Here is a 16,540-nt window from a genome sequence, read left to right as displayed (position 1 = left end):
TGGAGGTCTCCCTTCTTCCCACAAATGTGTCTTCAGACCCTGTGATGGTCACAAGGCTATTGCTCCCCCAGCCACATCCTTGGGGACCAGGTGGTATCAGGCCTCTGGGAACTGAGTTGCTGCCACCAAAAGTCAGCAAGCTGCATCCAGTGCCCAGCTGCATGGATTGGTCTTGAACTTGTGATCCTCCTTCAGTTTCCAGAGTAAAGTTGACCACTTGAGGGCTGAGGATATAGCTCTTTTGGTACAGTGCTTGCCTTGCATGCACAAGGCCCTGGGTTCTATCCCCAGCACGAAAACACACACACACACACACACACACACACACACACAACACACACACACACTTGACCACTTGGACTAAAGGTGCTGGTGCACTTACTGGTGGACCCCAGAGCCAGAACCAGGGGCAGAATCCTGTCTGTATTCCCATTCATCAAAGGGCATAGTGATATCCACTTAGTGAGCCCTCTACAAACACAGGTGGTGTCAAACAATTCTTGCACAGAGGGAGACAGTGGAAGTTTGGGGGGTGGGAGATGGAGGAAGCTCCTTCACTGGGGAGAGACTGCTGGTGCATCACGGATAAGCAGTGCCTGCGCGTGCCACTCTTCCTCCTATGCCAGGCTCAGAGACAGGACAGTCTCCATTCCTAGCATTCTTCACCCCTGCCAGGGATAAGCAGGTCCTGCAAAGCCTGGATGCCCAGACTGGGCTGGCTGGGCCAGCAATGATATCTCTCTGGAAAGCCAGGGACTGGGCTTGCATCCAACACATGCCACAGCTGAGCATCTGGTGTCTGTGGGTCCCCTCCTGTAGTGGGCACTGTAGGCACCATCCAGACCCATCTTGGAGACCCAAAGACTCCCTAGCTGCCAGGAACACCAGTCACAACTGAGACACACCCCTAGCCAGAGTCACTTTAATAGAAGAGAGCACCAAAAGGCAATGTACATCCAGCAACAGGTAAAGAGCTTTCCTTTGTGTTCATTCCCAGGAGATGTCTGTTCCCAAGCTCCAGTGGATCTTTACCATTGAGCTACATCCTCAGTACTTTTTGTTTTGAGACAGGGTGGTCTCTCAATAAGTTGCCTAGCCTGGCCTTGAACTTATGGTCCTCCTTCAGCTTCCAGAGCCACTGGGATTACAGGTGTATACCAACACCCCTCATCTTTCCAACTCCAGCTGCAGCAGCCGCTCTTGCAAACCAGTTCTCTACTCACTCCATATCAGGAGCAGGCCCCGCAGGCATATCCCTATTTCAGCATCCATGTCCAGGAATCCCCTGGCTGACTGACCAACCTTGGCATCCTGAGTGAGGGCACCTGAAGGACAGCATGAGCAAAGAAACATGGACACGTATATGTTCAAGCCACCTAGACATGTGTCTGAACACACATATGCTCTGCCTCATGTCTGCTCTACTGACCTATACTCTGGTGGAGAGGCTCCTTAAATGGAATCCCAGTCCTTGGCCCCTCTCTTTCCCCTTGATCCACCCTGGAGAAATGGAAATCAGCTGCAATTGCCTAACATACCCAAGGCTGTGGGACAGCCTTCTGGTGATGAACCAGCCTTGTTGTCTACCCAGGTCTTATGGAGCTCACTCCATGATATGAGGGGGTGGAGACACTGACCAGTAAGAGTAGTCCTGGCAGCCACACAGGAATCCTCAGTTCAGCCTCCAGGCCACAAGTAATCGCCCCAGGGGGCCAGCCCTTGGGCATTGGAGGGCCCTTGAATAGATCAAAAGAAACTGCCCCTCCCTGGGAAGCAGAGATGCAGGAATGGGCTTAGGACCAGGGCCTGGCTATTTGAGGAGGAGGCAGAAGTGGGCCAGGCTAGCAGGAGGCCTGAAGTCATAAGCTATTTATGAGGCAGCTGCCCCTTCCCCTTGACCCTGGGCTTGGCAAGGGGGTCCTATAAGCTCAGGGCTCAGGGCTTTGTATCATTGGCAGTACTCCCTTCTTAGGCAGGGAGGATGCAGCCCACACAAAACCCATTTGACCTGCCCAGTGGCTGCCCTCTCTACCCAAGGAACTGCCCCCATCCCCAAGCCTACCAGACATAAGGCCACTTAAGGCAGTCAAGGTGGCAGCCACTGTGCTGAAAAGGAACTCACTGGCTAGTCTCAGTTACAGAAGACTAAGCCAGTGTCCTGGACTCCTGGGACTGTGAGGCTGGAACCCTCTTCTCTACAGCCTTTAGTGCCAACAGGATCCGACAGCCACATCCCCCACAGCTGGAGGCAGCTCCAACCCTTCCACAATCTTTGGGGGGAGGGGCAAGGGGGCAGAGCAACCAGCTCATGCCAACACTGACCCCAGCCTTAACCTTTTCAGAGCATCAACACCTATGCATCCTCACTGATATCCTTGCCTTCCCAACAAAGCAGCAGGGCACTGTGGGGACAGGAGGCCCCAAGCTCCTTTCTCTCTCTTGGTTCCACCTCCCCTCCCTCCTGGCCAGTTTGCCAGCCAGCCCTGCAAACCACAGTGGGAAAGCCCAGCCCACCACTTCCAGCCTTCAGAGGGAGCCTTACACCACAACCAGGAAGTAGGGGGCAGGGAGGGAGAGACTGCATACCCCCCCCCCCAGGCCAGAACATCTGGAGAAGTGGGATGCTGGTGCAGGCCCCACCTCCTTCTGGGGCAGAGTCCAGGCTACCCACCAAATGGAATGAGCCTCTCTTTCATCCTGGATGAAAGGAGAATCCTCCAGAATGCCCATGATTTCTACAACACCCACATCCCCATGCTTTCATCAGGGAGAGAGGGGTCCAGCTGGGGCCTCAGTTTCCCTCATACATTGAAAGGGAAAGGGCTGTGGGGGTTGTTTTCACAGGAAGGGGGAGTCTTTGGGCGGAATGGCTGCAGGGGACAAGGAGGAAAGGGGGTGGGAGTCACATCCAGGCTTGCCTCAATAGCAGGGATTTATAACACATTGCCCCCACCCCCACCCCCGGAAGCAGCTAGTAGTGCCACAAACAGCTGGGTGGCTTCCAGCAGGCAGCAGGCTGAGGCTGCCCCTCCTTCCACAGGAAGTCTCGGTTGGGGCCCTTGGGGGTGGGATGGGATGGCTGAGCCTCAGCCTGGGTCAGAGTTCAGCCCTTGAGCTGGTCTACAGAGAAGCAGCTGGATACCAAGTGCCTTTTTTGGTCTATCCCTTTATCCTATCCAGTACCTTTCATACTGCACACAATTGCTCTGAGGCCTCTATGGTACCAAGGTCAGAGTCACAGAAATCAGAGCTCAGAACAGGCCCCTCAAGGATTTTAACAGGACAGAGGTGGGTTGTCGGGCGGGGTGGTGTTGGTGGTGATATTGTCTGCATAAGGGCCCAGCAGACCCAGAGGATCCCTACAGGGGCAGAGTGGGCAGCAGGCACTGGGTTATGCGGAGGGGAAAAGTGTATAGGGCAGCTGCCGCCCAGAAGGGCGGGTGTTCACGGGTCTTCACAGCCGTGGCCCTTGCCTCAGCCCCTTGAGGAGGCTGGCCACCCTCCAACCGGCCCGCCCAGGACGTGGGCGAGCTACTGTCCACATGCCTGGGCGCTAGGAGGGGTGAGGGCTCCGCTGCAGAGACAAAGTTCCCGCTGCTCCCCCTTTTCTTCCTCTGACCGGCTGTAACGACCCCGGCCCAGACGTCCATTTCCTGCCCACTACACTCAAATGCCCCGAGGTAGGGATAGGTAAGTCCGGGTCGAAAACTGGGCCGTCGCCTCCCGGCGCGCTCTCCATAGTGCCGACCTAGCCCCAAAGCAGGGGCTCCGCCCGGTCCTCAAGGGCCCAGTCCAGCTGCCCGGCGTAATAACTATTGGTAGGGGCGGGCTCTTTGGAGTTCGGCGACCAGGGGCAGCCGAGATGCAGGGAGGTCCCAGCCGCCTCCGGGGACTGCGGGAAGAAGTCTTCACTGGGCCGGGATCTGCTCCTCCCCAAGCGCGGCCGCCCCCGCCGGCTGCCTACGGCGCAGGCGCGGCCCCGCCCAGCCGCTGGCGCTTCCGGGCGGCGGGAGGCGGGCGCGCTGCGGGTCCCAGGGATGTTGGCTCACGGCGGCGGCGAGGCCGAACCCCATGGGAACTCCTGAGAGTGCGGCCGCGCCCGCGGGCCCTGATGAAGCCTCCATTTCCCGAACGATGCCGCCGCCCTTGAGCCCCCAAGTGACCGGATGCCGCGGGTCCGGCCATGGGCCAAAGCGGGTGAGAGCAGGACCGCAGCGAAGCCGAGGCTGAGCCCACGGCGAGCTGGCACAGTGGGCCGGGCTGCAGAGACCGTCACGTCAGCGTCCATTCACGGCTGACTGGCGGCCTCGGCCCGACGTGGACGTCAGCACTGATGTTAAAAATAATGGATGTCTCGCGGGGCAGGGCGCCAAGGGTACCGCCGGAGACCAGCGGCCCAGGAAGGCGCGTCCAGGCCCCGCGCTCACTTGCTGTCTTCCTCTCCAGCTTCCCGAGGCCCCAGACCCGCTGAGGATGCGTCTAAAGGTTTCCCGGCCATGTGATGGCGGAAGGGACCTCTCGCCCCACTTGCTCCTTATTTTGACACCCTGAGCAGTAACGCAGAGTGCAGTTAGGGACTGGCTGGGGTCATGCGCTGAGCATTTGAGGTGGGGTTGGGCAGATTATCAGCCCCATTTTCACCCAGCTGTGTGTTTCGGGCCTCCTGGGCCAGACAAGTCTGGGACAGTGGGAGTCTTGCCTCCATCAGCAGCCCGTGGGGAAAGAAGCTCTGTCTGAGTCTGGGCTGGTTTTTTGGTTTTGTTTTTTGGTACCGAGGGTGCTCTACCCATGAGCTACATCTCCAGCCCTTTTTATTTTGAGACAAAGTCTCAGTTGCACAGGCTGAACCACAAATTGGAGTCTTCCTGCCATACCTCCCTAATAGCTGAGATTGCATGCATAAATTCCTGCACATGCATATATACACTGTAAATTCCTGGCTAGGGTTGGGTACAAAGAGCAGGGTTCCAGAAGCAAATTCAGAAGGTTCCCTGGGGTCAACATGATAAATGGGATCAAGAGGGTCCTAGCTCCTTCTCTGCAGCCTCAGACATCCCCTCCCAGGCCTGCAGCCCTTGTCACCAGGCTGTGCATCTCCCATGTGTGAAGGGCCCAAAGGGCAGTGTCCACCTCCCACCCAGCAGCCTGTCATCACTTGAGGTTGAATATGTCAGCCTTGGCATTGTTTGTGCCTCAGAGCAACCCATAAGGTCGGTACCACAGTTTGCAGATGAAAAAACTGAGGCAGACAGAGCCCTTGAACTCCCAGGGCCTGTTTCACCACATAGTTTTCTGTTGCCTCCTACTCAGATACTTTTGTTTTCCCGTTGCAGTTTTCCCGAAGGATGGGGCAAAAAAAGCGAATGGCAGAGAAAGAGTTGCAGCAGAGCCCACTGGACACAGCCCAGTCGCCTTCCCCAAAGGAGCCCCACTTGAGACCAGCCTCTTCCCTGGGCCCCCAGCGCAGCATCTATTTCTCCAGCCCAAAGGGCCACCCTGCCCGGCTAGGAACAGATTTTTTTGACCAGCCAGCCATCCCCCTGGCCCGCGCCTTTCTGGGACAGGTAATATCAACAGTGATATCGTCTCTGCTGAGGTTGCCATCATGAGGCCCTCACCACTGTTCACAGCTTGACCTGGCCCTCATGGACCATCCTTGTGCTGGCGCAGTTAACTGCTTTCCCATCCTGGTCCCTGAAGAGCCTTGTCTGGGGTCACTGGGAGAAGGAGGGCTGTCACCATCAGTCTTCCTTTACTTGCAAGGAGAGTAGCAGTTCACTGCCAGCTTTCCCACCTGGGACATGGACGCTTAGTCCCTGTCTACTTGGGACCCCTTCAGGGTAGGTCACTTGGAGGTACTATAACACTGTTGGCCCTCTATCTTTGAGGGGCTGGCCACCTTTGCCTGCCTTGTCTCCTGACAATCAACACTCATCAGGATGACATTTCTGATAGTTTATACACACGGGAACTGTGCAGCCACTGTCAGATTGCCAGCATCAAAATTGCCTTGGGACAGCTACCTTCCTACCACATGGCTCACAGTGGCAACTCTGGCAGCCCAGTGGCCCCTATGGCTCAATGTAGATTCAGGATCTGGGCTCTGGTAGACATATTGGAGTGAGAGCAGGGACCATCCTGGGGTGGCCTGCCATGCACCCTGTCACCACACATGCATAGCCATGGAGTCTTGGCTAGGTCTGTCTTGAGTACCATCTGGGTATTGTTCCTGGGTATCAAAGTCCCAGAATTGGCTTACTGACTCTCCCAGAGATTTCTCGGCCTACCCTTTGTCCTTTAACAAGCCTACTTTTAGGTTGAAATGGCCAAGAGAGCCAGTTTCTGTGACTAATAGAAAAACCAGTGTGTTGGGGCTGGGGTTAGCTCAGCAGTAGAGTTCTTGCCTCACACATGTGAGGCACTGGGTTTGATCCTCAGCACCACATAAAAATAAATACAATAAATAAAGATTTAAAAAAAAATTCTTGTAAAAAAAAAGAAAAGAAAAACCAGAGTGCTCAAGGCCCTGGCTCAGTCTCCAGCACTGAAACAAAAGCTAATGAAATAAGTCACCCTCTGAGCTGAGAAGGTTGCTGCCTCCCCCAGGAACACGTACCAAGAGTCTGGTGCTAACTCAGGTGTGGTGGTGCACATCTGTGATCCCAGACTCATGGACCATCCTTGTGCTGAGGCAGGAGGATCACAAGATTGAGGCCAGCCTCAGCAATTTACCAAGGCCCTAAGTAACTTAGCAAGATCCTGTCTCAAAAAATAAAGGGCTGGGGATGTGGCATAGTGGTTAAGTACCCCAGGGTTCAATCCATGGTACCCCAAAACAAAACAAAAACAAACAAAACCTGGGTGCTAAAAAAAAACCAAAAACCTAGCTTAGTGGAGAAGGGATGAGATTCTGTTCCCATGAAGATGCTTTCAGCTGCAAGGGCCAGAGGATCTTTCTGAAAGTAACTTAAATATTGAACATTTATGACATGACAAACAATATGAGGGGCAGGTGCACCCAGGATTGATGGTCAAGCATCAGAGTGCATCCACCTCTAGCCAGTGTCCTTGGCATGTCGTTTCCTTTTAGGCCTATATCATACCTACTGGAGTCTGTTGGTGGACAGGATGATGTCTAGCAGAGAAGAGGGTGCTCACCCTCTGTCCCTTTGGTTGGGGAGGACAGCCTTTTCAATAACCCAGTGGGTGCCCTTGCAGACCCCTCAGCAGGGTCACACTTTTATCAAAAGGTTCATTTCAGGGCTGGAGATGTAGCTCAGGGTAGAGTGCTTAAGAGTGCTCAAGGCCCTGGCTCAGTCTCCAGCACTGAAACAAAAGCTAATGAAATAAGTCACCCTCTGAGCTGAGAAGGGTGCTGCCTCCCCCCAGGAACATGTACCAGAGAACTAAGGTGTGCTCCCTGCAGAAGGGTAGCTGGGCCCCAGGGTGCCAGGAGGCATGGGGGCAGGCCTCCTCAGAGTCCTGGAAAGCTCTCCTCTGGAGATGATCAGGCCAAACCCAAGGTACTCACTCCTGTCCCCAGTGCTTTGGATGCCTGTGGGCATTTCATTTGATGACCCAGGACAGTCATCAATCCATCCTGTCCTGTGATACTGGCCCTCAGGCACCACAGCTGACCCTAACCTGAGTTCAAGGTGGCTGGCCTTCCAACTGGTCCCTCTGACCTAAGGATGAGGCAGTTGCTGTAGATGTGGCTAGTCCCTGCAGTTCTGCTGTGAACCCTGGTTGAGTCAGGCCTAGGTCTGGGTCTTCAAGCACAGGGGCAGAACTGCTGACCATTCCCAAGACAGTGGTCCAGGCTAGGGAACTGCAGGCAGCTGGTCCTGCTATTCAGGAAAGCTTTAGAGCTGGTTGGTGGGAGCTGAGTGTGAGGGTCTTTTGTGATTGCTTTGGAAGGTCACTCCACAGGCTCTGGAATACCCCAGGAGGCCATGTATGGATACCCTTGGGAACCTGTGCCTTCCACACTGGCCAGTCTCGTGCCGATATAATCCTCTGAAGGGAAATGGGAGAGGAAGTAGGGAGGACTTGAAGGTCAGCCTACATGGTGGTCATCTAATAGGGCTTGTGGCCTCAATGGTGGCTTTTGGGATCTAATTAGGAGACCCGGTACAGGTGCCAGGTGAGGGGGCCTGGCTGAGTCTGGCACATTCTGAGCTAGTGAGAGGTTGCACAGGCTGGAGACTGTTAGGGTGGATGTACCCATATCCCTTCTGGCCCTGAGCAGACTACCCACACACAGGTCCTTGTCCGGCGACTTGCTGACGGTACAGAGCTCCGTGGCCGCATTGTGGAGACTGAAGCATACTTGGGACCAGAGGATGAAGCTGCCCACTCAAGGGGTGGCCGGCAGACCACCCGCAACCGCGGCATGTTCATGAAACCCGGGACCCTGTATGTGTACATTATCTATGGGATGTACTTCTGCATGAATGTCTCCAGCCAAGGTTAGTAATGTTGGCAATGAGGGAGCAGGACTGGCACAGCCCCCTTAGCTAGTAGTTGGGGGACTCCCAGGAGGACTGGGTTGGCAGGCATTTTAGGAAGGTAGTGCCACTGCCAGGGCCAAGTCCAGGTTTCGGGAGCTCTGGCTGCATTGATAGGGCATGGTTGGCTAATGGGATTGGGCCCCTGTGGGATAGAGGCTATGGGACATACCTGAATGCAGAGCAGACAGATTCCATGAGGTTACCACTGATCCCAGAGCTTGAAGCTGATGGCAAAGAGCACTGGGGTAGATGTGGAAAGAGCAAGTTGTAGGGAAGCAAAGGAGAGATCAATCTGGGCTGAGCTGAGCAATTGTAGGAGCCTATCAAGTGGTCTGTTGTGGGGTCTGATCAGTTGTTCTCAGCCAGGAGCAATTATGCCCCTTAGGGGACATTAGGCAATATCTGGAGACGTTTTTGGTCATTTTATAGTTGGGGATGGTACTGGCATCTACTTGTCGAAAACAGGAGTGCTGCCGAACCCCTATAAGGCAAGGACAGCCCTCACCACACAGGAGCCTCTGTCACAGTGGAGTTGTCACAGTGGAGTTGCTGGCTTGGTGCTCTGAGAGAAGCCCTCACTTGTGAGTATGGCTCTGGTGTAGACTCTGCCCTTGGTGAACTCAGAGCACCATCCTGTCAAAGCCACTGCTGACCAGACAACCAGACTGTTTAGGGAAAACAGTAGGGGGTCACAGTATGCCATGCTGCAGGCCATGTATGTTGGACAGTGCAATGACGTGGGGATTTTGGCTGCCCAGAGCCTACAGCTAAGGATGTCGAGTGCAAGAGCCTTGGAGACTGGGGACATAAGGACTGCAGGACCAGCCCCATGTCTGGCCCAGAGCAGACATGGAGGAAAGCTCTCAGTGATTAGTTGTCCAGGAGGGTGGGAGCCCTTCCTGGAGAGCCATGATTACTCCTGAGAGCTGGTTGCAGAGCTCCTTGTTAGAAATAACTAAGCTCAGGAGGGGAGGGCTGGCCTCAGGAGAAAGGCTGAGCCTAGAAGTGCTTGGTGCTATGGTCAGTGGAATGGTGGCAGGGATGTGACCTATTCCTTTCTGAACATGTAACCAAGATGCCCCAGGAACGTGCAGGTTGTGGGGGCAGGACCCCCATATGGGTGAAGACAGGGTTAGGATCATCCAGATAAGAGTGGTAGCTGAGGATATGGTTGTCACCTGTGTAGGTGGAGGCAGCACATGGAAGTTCAGAGGGGCCAGGTTCAGGAGGAGGAGAATAGCCAGACTGCCAAGGCTGGAGCCCTGTGCAGCAGAGCAGGGGTGAGGTGGTGGAGGCTGGGCAAGAAGAGAGTAAAGGTGTTTGTCATTATATGAGACTCAAGTGCATTCTGTGCAAGAGCCAGGAAAGAGGTGTGCCAGAGTGGAGGCTGAGCTGCTTTTCCTTTATAGGTGGCTCTGGCTCAGCAAGGGGTCTGCCTACTTCCTGCAAAAGTGACTCAGGGTAGGGCTGGGAATATAGCTCAGAGTGCTTGCCTTGCATGCACAAAGCTCTGAGTTCAATCTCTAGCGCTGCCAAAAAAAATTAAAAAGTGAGGGTGGGCACAGAGGGTGAGCAAATAGCAAGCTGGAAGTAGCATAAGACTCAGAGGCTCCAGGCTTTGTTTTGAATCTCTTTGAAAACTGGCTGGTTATGGGGCTCACAAGAACCCAGCACTTGCTGGTTGCAGGCTTTGCTGCACGGCATGGCTCCATTCACTTGGACTGGCCCTGAGTGCTGACACAGAGCAGAGGCTAGGAGCAGACCCACCTGGCCAAGGTCCAAAAGTGGGTACTAGCTTGGCCACACTTGGGCCAAGCCTGACTCCCAGGTGACTGGGAGTCCAGGGTGCATAGGTGACCAGCTTTATTGGAGGGTCAGAGCTTTCCTGGCCTGGATCCAGGTCATCATTGTCCAAGACCAGTAATAACAGAGGCCCTCCCAGACATTCAGGTCTAAAGGAATTTGGATATCTGTGCCTTCTTGGTGGGTCCCTGAAGTAGCCTGGACTGATAGGGCAGGGCAGGGCTGGGCTGGAGAAGACCTCTTGTGGACATCTCCCGACATGCTTACCGAGAGGTGGAGGACAGTCCCTCTACTGAATCATGAGCCACGGCTGTTCTAGCATTCTGTGCCCAGGCCAACTTCCAGACTTGGCCAACAGGTTGCTGAGTGGCAGGCAGATGGGGAGCCATAGTGCCTGGCTAGGAATCTGGGCTCGTCCTGGGACTGCCCACTTCCTAGCAGGGTTATGCCAGTCCAGGATCACCAGCTGCTGGGGCCTCACACTTGCCACCAAATACAAGATGAAGGGAAAGGGGCTGTGGTTGTAGCTCAGTAATAGAGGGCTTGCCTAGCCTGTGTGAGGAACCGAGTTTGGTTCTCAGCACCTCATAAGAAAATAAAGTTAAGAATATGAAGGGAAAGCATGTGCTTTTGTGGTGGCAGCCAAGGGGTCCCTACAGAAGGAACAGCTGCCTTGTGGATGCAGGTGTGCAGAGGAGTCTAGACACAGGGAGGGGCAGTCCCAGAAGGCAGTGAGCAACCACGTCAGCACTGTGACACTGGAGGTGCACTGGAGCAGGAAGGCAAGGGCCAGGGAGGCTCTGCTTCCAAACTGTCTATCTGTCCAACAGGGGATGGCGCTTGTGTCCTACTGCGAGCACTTGAGCCCCTTGGGGGTCTGGAAACTATGCGCCAGCTTCGCAACAACCTCCGGAAAGGCACCCTTAGTCGGACCCTCAAGGACCGTGAGCTCTGTAACGGTCCCTCTAAGCTGTGCCAGGCCCTGGCTATTGACAAGAGCTTTGACCAGCGGGACCTGGCCCAGGACGAGGCCATGTGGCTGGAGTATGGTCTGCTGGGCCCCAGTAGACCAGCCGTGGTGGCAGCAGCCCGTGTGGGCATTGGCAACGCAGGGGAGTGGACCCAAAAGCCCCTGCGCTTCTACTTCCAGGGCAGCCCATGGGTGAGTGTAGTGGACAAAGCAGCTGAGCAGAAGAACACACAGACCTGAGCAAAGAGCCCACTCAGGCTTTTTTTTTAATTGATTAAAAACTAAATAAATGTTTTGCTTCTAGGGAACTGTTTTGTCTTTACAGAGCCCCTGGTTGATCATCACATGCCTAAAGTCAGTCCTTCCTCCAGGGTTAGGGTCAACAGGAGAGCCACACAGTACATGCACATTCTGGGGCAGGGTCCTGGCAGGAAGTTGAGCTGCCACCCACCACAAGGATGACCTATGTGGTGCTGTGGTGAGGCTGGGCCAGGTGGCCACACATGCTGATGCCATCAGAAGGCAGGAAGGAATATATCCCTTAGGATAGCACACAAAGTGGGGCAAGGTCACCGCAGATATGGCCAGGGCTAGGATGAGGGTCAAAACAGCCTAGGTGCATGTGTAAGGACACAGTCCTCACCAGATGCAAGTCTAGAAGGCACCCTTCAGCTTTTGGTGATGGTAAGGCTGTTGCGAGGACAAGTGAGAGTTAAAAGAGCAGAGGATGATGGCCTCACAGCTGCTGCTGAACCAAGGTGCCTGTGGTAAGGATAAGGACAAGAGCACTGCAAGCCTTCAGTCAGGCCAGGGCTGGCCATCCATGCAGTGCCCACCCTCACACCCCATTCTCTGCCTGGCTCATGTGAGCAGAGCCTGGAAGACGGCAATGACAGGGTCCTCATGGGTGGTCACCACCAGCACACTGCGGAACTTGTCAAAGAGCATGAGCAGCTGGGAGCGCCGAGTGTTCTCATTGTACATGATCTCCTCCAGGTGGTGGTGGCCGCGGAAGTAGTGAAGGAGCCTGGAGGAGGGGTGGCATTAGCCGAGACAAGGCCTGCACCCCGAAGGCCTCTGACAAACACCGGTGGGGGTTAGCTCAGCATCCTGGACCCAACGCCCACTGGAGTCCCTGGTGACCAGCAGTGGGCATGAAGTGGTCCTAACAAGAAGCACAGCTGTCTACATCTAGAGCCACTGAAGACTGCACCCCAGAGCGGGAAAGAGGCTGCCAGAGGCTCCATTCTCCCATGCTGCTGTAGCAGGGAGTCCCTAAGCAAGGCTGCAGATGGTCCTTTCCAGGGTCTAGAGTGTGGTTCACACTTAATGCTGGCAGCCTTACCTCTCCCAGGAAACCACACACCTCCAGTCAGGGTTGGGGGACAGGCTGTCAGGCCTATAAGATGCAGGGGTCCTGGGCAAATCCCTGCCAAGTCCTACTCAGGTAAGAACTTGCAGGGGATACTTCCAAAGACAGGCATATAGGCCCCAGACCTCAGTGACAGTGCTGAGATGCCATCTCACCCTGGAACATGTCATGTCAGGTATGCCCCTTCCACTTTCTATACAGCTCCACCCAGCCACCAGCCCCCACCTGGCAAACATGCGCAGATCCTCGGGGTTCTGGGCAGCGGGTACACTGAGGATGGCTGCCCGCTCATGCTCTGACAGGCTGGCCAACAGGCTCTCCGTCATTCGCTTGTTCAGTGGTGAATCCCCACTGGGGAGCAGCTCTGCACTGGAGTTGTCCATGCTGGGGCTGGTGAGGGTCATGTCATCACTGCTGGCTGTGGGCAGTACAGGTCAGGGAGCAGTGAGGGCAGAGCCAGCCCCCACCTAGGGACACATATAGGGCTCCTCCTGGTTCCCCAGCTGCCCTACCCAGAAACTTGGCTGACACCCATCCCCTAGGTGTGACATTCCCCCTTGTGGGTCTGACCTAGAACGTGGGAGCAGCCCAAGGACCCTGAATAGGTCCATGGCATACCCCCTGTATCCCTAGGCATGTCTGCGCATCCGACCACCTCACCCAGCTTGGAAGATGGAGCATCTGTACAGGCAAGGTCCTTGCATGAAGCCCACAGCCTGCCCCTAACCTGAGGCCCAGCACTTGGCAATGGATTTCCACCTTTAGGGATCTTCCTAGAAGTGACCATGACAGACAGTCTCCTCATGGGCCCTCAGGCACAGGGGTTTCAACTATCCTGGTGAAGTGAAATCCTGCTCTGATCCCAGGCTGGGGCTGCTCCTGGCCAGCAAGATCCTGCTAGAGAGGCCCAGGATAGCCATGGTGGGCAGAGAAGACAGGAAGGGTCTCCATGGGAGACATGGAGGCAGACACACATGTGTGCAGCCATGTGGAGGCACCTGTCACACTTCCTAGCTGCCACCCCCTGTATCCCCCATCACTAGACAGATGACCCAGGTGAGGGAACCTTACTTGGAGAGCCAAAGCTTAAGGCATTGGGTGTGCTGAGGCTGCGGCCGCTGACCCGGGCAGTGAAGGGGACGTCCTCCTCCCGCAGGCGGGGCTCTTCCTCACTGGGGGAAGCCATCAGGCAGACATAAGTGTGCAGCTGGATGAGGAGCCGGTGCTGCAGCATCCACACCACCATCTGGATGAGCTGGGTCTGTGGGCAGGCAGTGGGTAAGGCCGGTTCTCCCATCCCAGTGTCAACCTCCTATGGCCATGGCCCCAAACGGCTCGGCATACTCTGGTGCTGAATCATTGGCAGGAAAGCTCCTCACCTCAGAAAATAGAGTCCACAGCTGCTGGGAAGCTCTGCAATGCCTACTTGCCCCAAGGGAGGTCCCAAATCACACCACAGTGGCTCCTAGCACACACCTGGACTGTGCTAGTGTCTGGCAAAGGAGCAAGGCCTGGGATGCAACCCTACCTTTTCTGAGCTAGAACCATCTCTGTTTTGCCTCCCTCAGCCTCAGATAACTGGGAGCTGCTGCTGGTCCTAGTGAGCCAGTCCACCCCTGGGCAAACCCAGACACCGTTTGGAAACAGGTTGTTGGCAGAAAGTCCTCTTTCTGGATACACCTGAAGTCTGCACTGGACACACAAGTAGACCCCGAAGGAAGCCAGGAAAGGGTCCCCTGCTCAGGGTGGAGCCAGTGCCCCTCTCACCATACAACAGGTCCAGGCCAGGCCCTCTGTGGCTAGACCTAAAACAGAGCAATGTGCTTTGTGCAGGTCCCAGACCCAGAGCAAGGTGTATGTATGGACAGTCTTGTCCTTGAAGGCCTGCAAGGAACTGCTGACTAGGGTTACCTGGGCTGGAGTTGGGAGGGGAATGGGGGAATGTATGTGCTAATCCTTTAAAAAAAACAAAACTCAAAAGGACTGCAAAATATATAAACTTAAAGTGAAATTAAGAAATAAAGGGGGGGGGGGCTGAGATTGTGGCTCAGCGGTAGAGCGCTCACCTAGCACGTGTGAGGCCTGGGTTCAATCCTCAGTACCACATAAAAATAAAAGTATTATGTCAAACTACAACTAGAAAATAAATATTAAAAAAAAGAAAGAAAGAAAAAAAGGGGGACTGGAGTTGTAGCTCAGTGGTGGATCATTTGCCTTGCATGTGTGGGGCACTGGGTTCCAATCTCAGCATCACATAAAAATAAATAAATAAAGATATCGTGTCCATCTAGAACTAAGGAAATATTGAAAAAAAGAAATAAAGGGCCAGGTATGGTGGTGCAGACCCATAATACCAGCACCTCAGAAGCTGAGGTGGGAGGATCACAAGTTGGATGCCAGCCTGGGCAACTTAGCAAGACCCTGTATCAAAATAAAATATAAAAAGGGCTGCTGGTGGAGTACCAGTGCAATCCCCAGTATTGGGGAAAAAAAAGAAAGAACAGCAAGGGGCTTCATAAGCACTAGAGCATGCATCCCAGGGACTTGAGGGAACCAAACCTGGCTCCGCCTGAGCCCCTACAGGGTCTGGGGCAGCCACTAGGGAATGACCTGCAAAACCCACCCCATCACACGATACTGGGAAGCTTCTGCTGGGTAGGAGCACTGCCAGCCCTTGCCCAGGACGGAGGAGGCAGGATACAGATGCAGAGTATCTTGTTCAGCTGGAAGAAGCTGGCAGGGCTCCTAGAAACCATGCTCCATAAAAGAGGGTATTTAGAGCTCTGTCACGCTCAGCGTCTAAATGAGCTGAAAACACCAGGATTTTACTCTCATTCACAATTTGAGAAGGGAAAGGGCTTGATTTTAAGCATGGGTTTTGCCTGGTAGATCTGGATTTAACTAAAACAAATACTTGGCTTTTGGAAAGAAAGCCTTGAGAACACCCAGCCTATCTCAGACACCTGTCCTATCCCATCTGACCAGTGAAGGGGCAAACCTGCCTGTCACCTATGAACAGTGACACCCTACAGTCCACACAGGAAGCCACATACCATCTGCCATGTCAGGAGGAAGCCTCCCCACACCCAACCCAGGACCCTTGGATAAGAAGATTCCAGGCCCGGTGGCCATAGGACCCCCCTGAACACCCAGGGAAGTGGGCAAGAGGCCAACTCACTTGGAGGGGGGGGACACCTTCCATCTGTGGGCACCCCAAACCCAGAGACAGCACAACAGCCAGTGCTCACCTGCCACATGGCACCTGCAACAGCAAGCCCCCAAAACAAGGCAGAACGGCAGCAGCACTGAGGGTCTACAGCTCCTGCAGCTGCCACGACTCACCTCCTGCGCAGGGGGTGCCAGAGGATTCCTGAACTCGGACAAGGAGACAGGCAAAGAGAACTTGGCAAGGATGGACGGCAGGTCACAGGATGGGAACTGGCGGGAGAACTGCTCAGCCAGCGGGGAATACCTGGGGATAGACGAGTCCAGTGGTGGGCACAGCAGACCTGTGGGCAGCACCCTCAGCACAGGCCCTCAGTGGGCAATAGGGAATCTGTGCTGGGTGGGCCAGCCGCTGTAAGGACAGAATGAATGTAAGGTGACACAGCAGAGCTGGGCAAGCCTTCAGGTGGACAGAGTCCTGGCACTTTTCCTTAAGGGGTAGCAGAAGCCACAGGCACTGGCTACCCCAAACCCCTCTCTGATCTTGGTCAGGAGGAAGTGGCCCTGATGCAGGCAGGGCCAGCCAGACCAGACTCAGGATGGGCACAGTTGAAATCAGTCACTGGGTGGGAGTGGAAGTCTAGCCTCGAGGCCTCCAGTGCCTCTGGAGCCTGGCAGCCCAGGGAGCATCCCCAGAAGGGTTGACGGGACTCGCCCTCC

General features: G+C 54.9%; 2 protein-coding genes across 9 annotated transcripts in view; one reads left to right on the top strand and one right to left on the bottom strand.

Annotated features, from left to right (window-relative positions):
- Positions 1-3,177: 3,177 nt before the first annotated feature.
- Mpg (N-methylpurine DNA glycosylase) lies at positions 3,178-11,582 on the top strand. Of its 2 annotated transcripts, none has more exons than XM_076839886.2 (4): positions 3,178-3,228; positions 5,334-5,564; positions 8,264-8,468; positions 11,144-11,582. In XM_076839886.2, exons 2-4 carry the CDS (start codon positions 5,346-5,348, stop codon positions 11,521-11,523), a joined length of 804 nt encoding a protein of 267 aa, XP_076696001.2. In that variant the 5' UTR covers positions 3,178-3,228; positions 5,334-5,345; the 3' UTR covers positions 11,524-11,582. The 2 variants fall into 2 exon arrangements, with proteins under 2 accessions (XP_076696001.2, XP_076696000.2); XM_076839885.2 differs by lacking the exon at positions 3,178-3,228 and adding an exon at positions 4,010-4,197.
- The window catches only part of Nprl3 (NPR3 like, GATOR1 complex subunit), a 34,873-nt gene continuing 29,864 nt past the window's right edge, over positions 11,532-16,540 (bottom strand). For all 7 annotated transcript variants that reach the window (XM_076839879.2, XM_076839878.2, XM_076839880.2 and 4 more), the window contains 4 exons: positions 15,998-16,127; positions 13,727-13,916; positions 12,881-13,073; positions 11,532-12,310 (listed from right to left, as the gene is read on the bottom strand). In XM_076839879.2, coding sequence (XP_076695994.1) covers positions 12,145-12,310; positions 12,881-13,073; positions 13,727-13,916; positions 15,998-16,127 — 679 coding nt within the window. In that variant the 3' untranslated portion in view covers positions 11,532-12,144. The remainder of the gene's footprint in view (positions 12,311-12,880; positions 13,074-13,726; positions 13,917-15,997; positions 16,128-16,540) is intronic.

This window comes from Callospermophilus lateralis, chromosome 19 (assembly GCF_048772815.1).
Source record: "Callospermophilus lateralis isolate mCalLat2 chromosome 19, mCalLat2.hap1, whole genome shotgun sequence".
In the NCBI taxonomy this organism is placed as follows: domain Eukaryota; kingdom Metazoa; phylum Chordata; class Mammalia; order Rodentia; family Sciuridae; genus Callospermophilus; species Callospermophilus lateralis.
This window is presented reverse-complemented; position numbering and strand designations above follow the sequence as displayed.

Excerpts from the sequence above, each read along its gene's own strand:
- Mpg (XM_076839885.2), top strand. The coding sequence starts at position 4,072 with ATGGGAACTCCTGAGAGTGCGGCCGCGCCCGCGGGCCCTGATGAAGCC. Across the intron at positions 4,198-5,333 it reads CCGGCCATGGGCCAAAGCGG|TTTTCCCGAAGGATGGGGCA; the intron begins GTGAGAGCAGGA and ends TTCCCGTTGCAG. Across the intron at positions 5,565-8,263 it reads CCCGCGCCTTTCTGGGACAG|GTCCTTGTCCGGCGACTTGC; the intron begins GTAATATCAACA and ends ACCCACACACAG.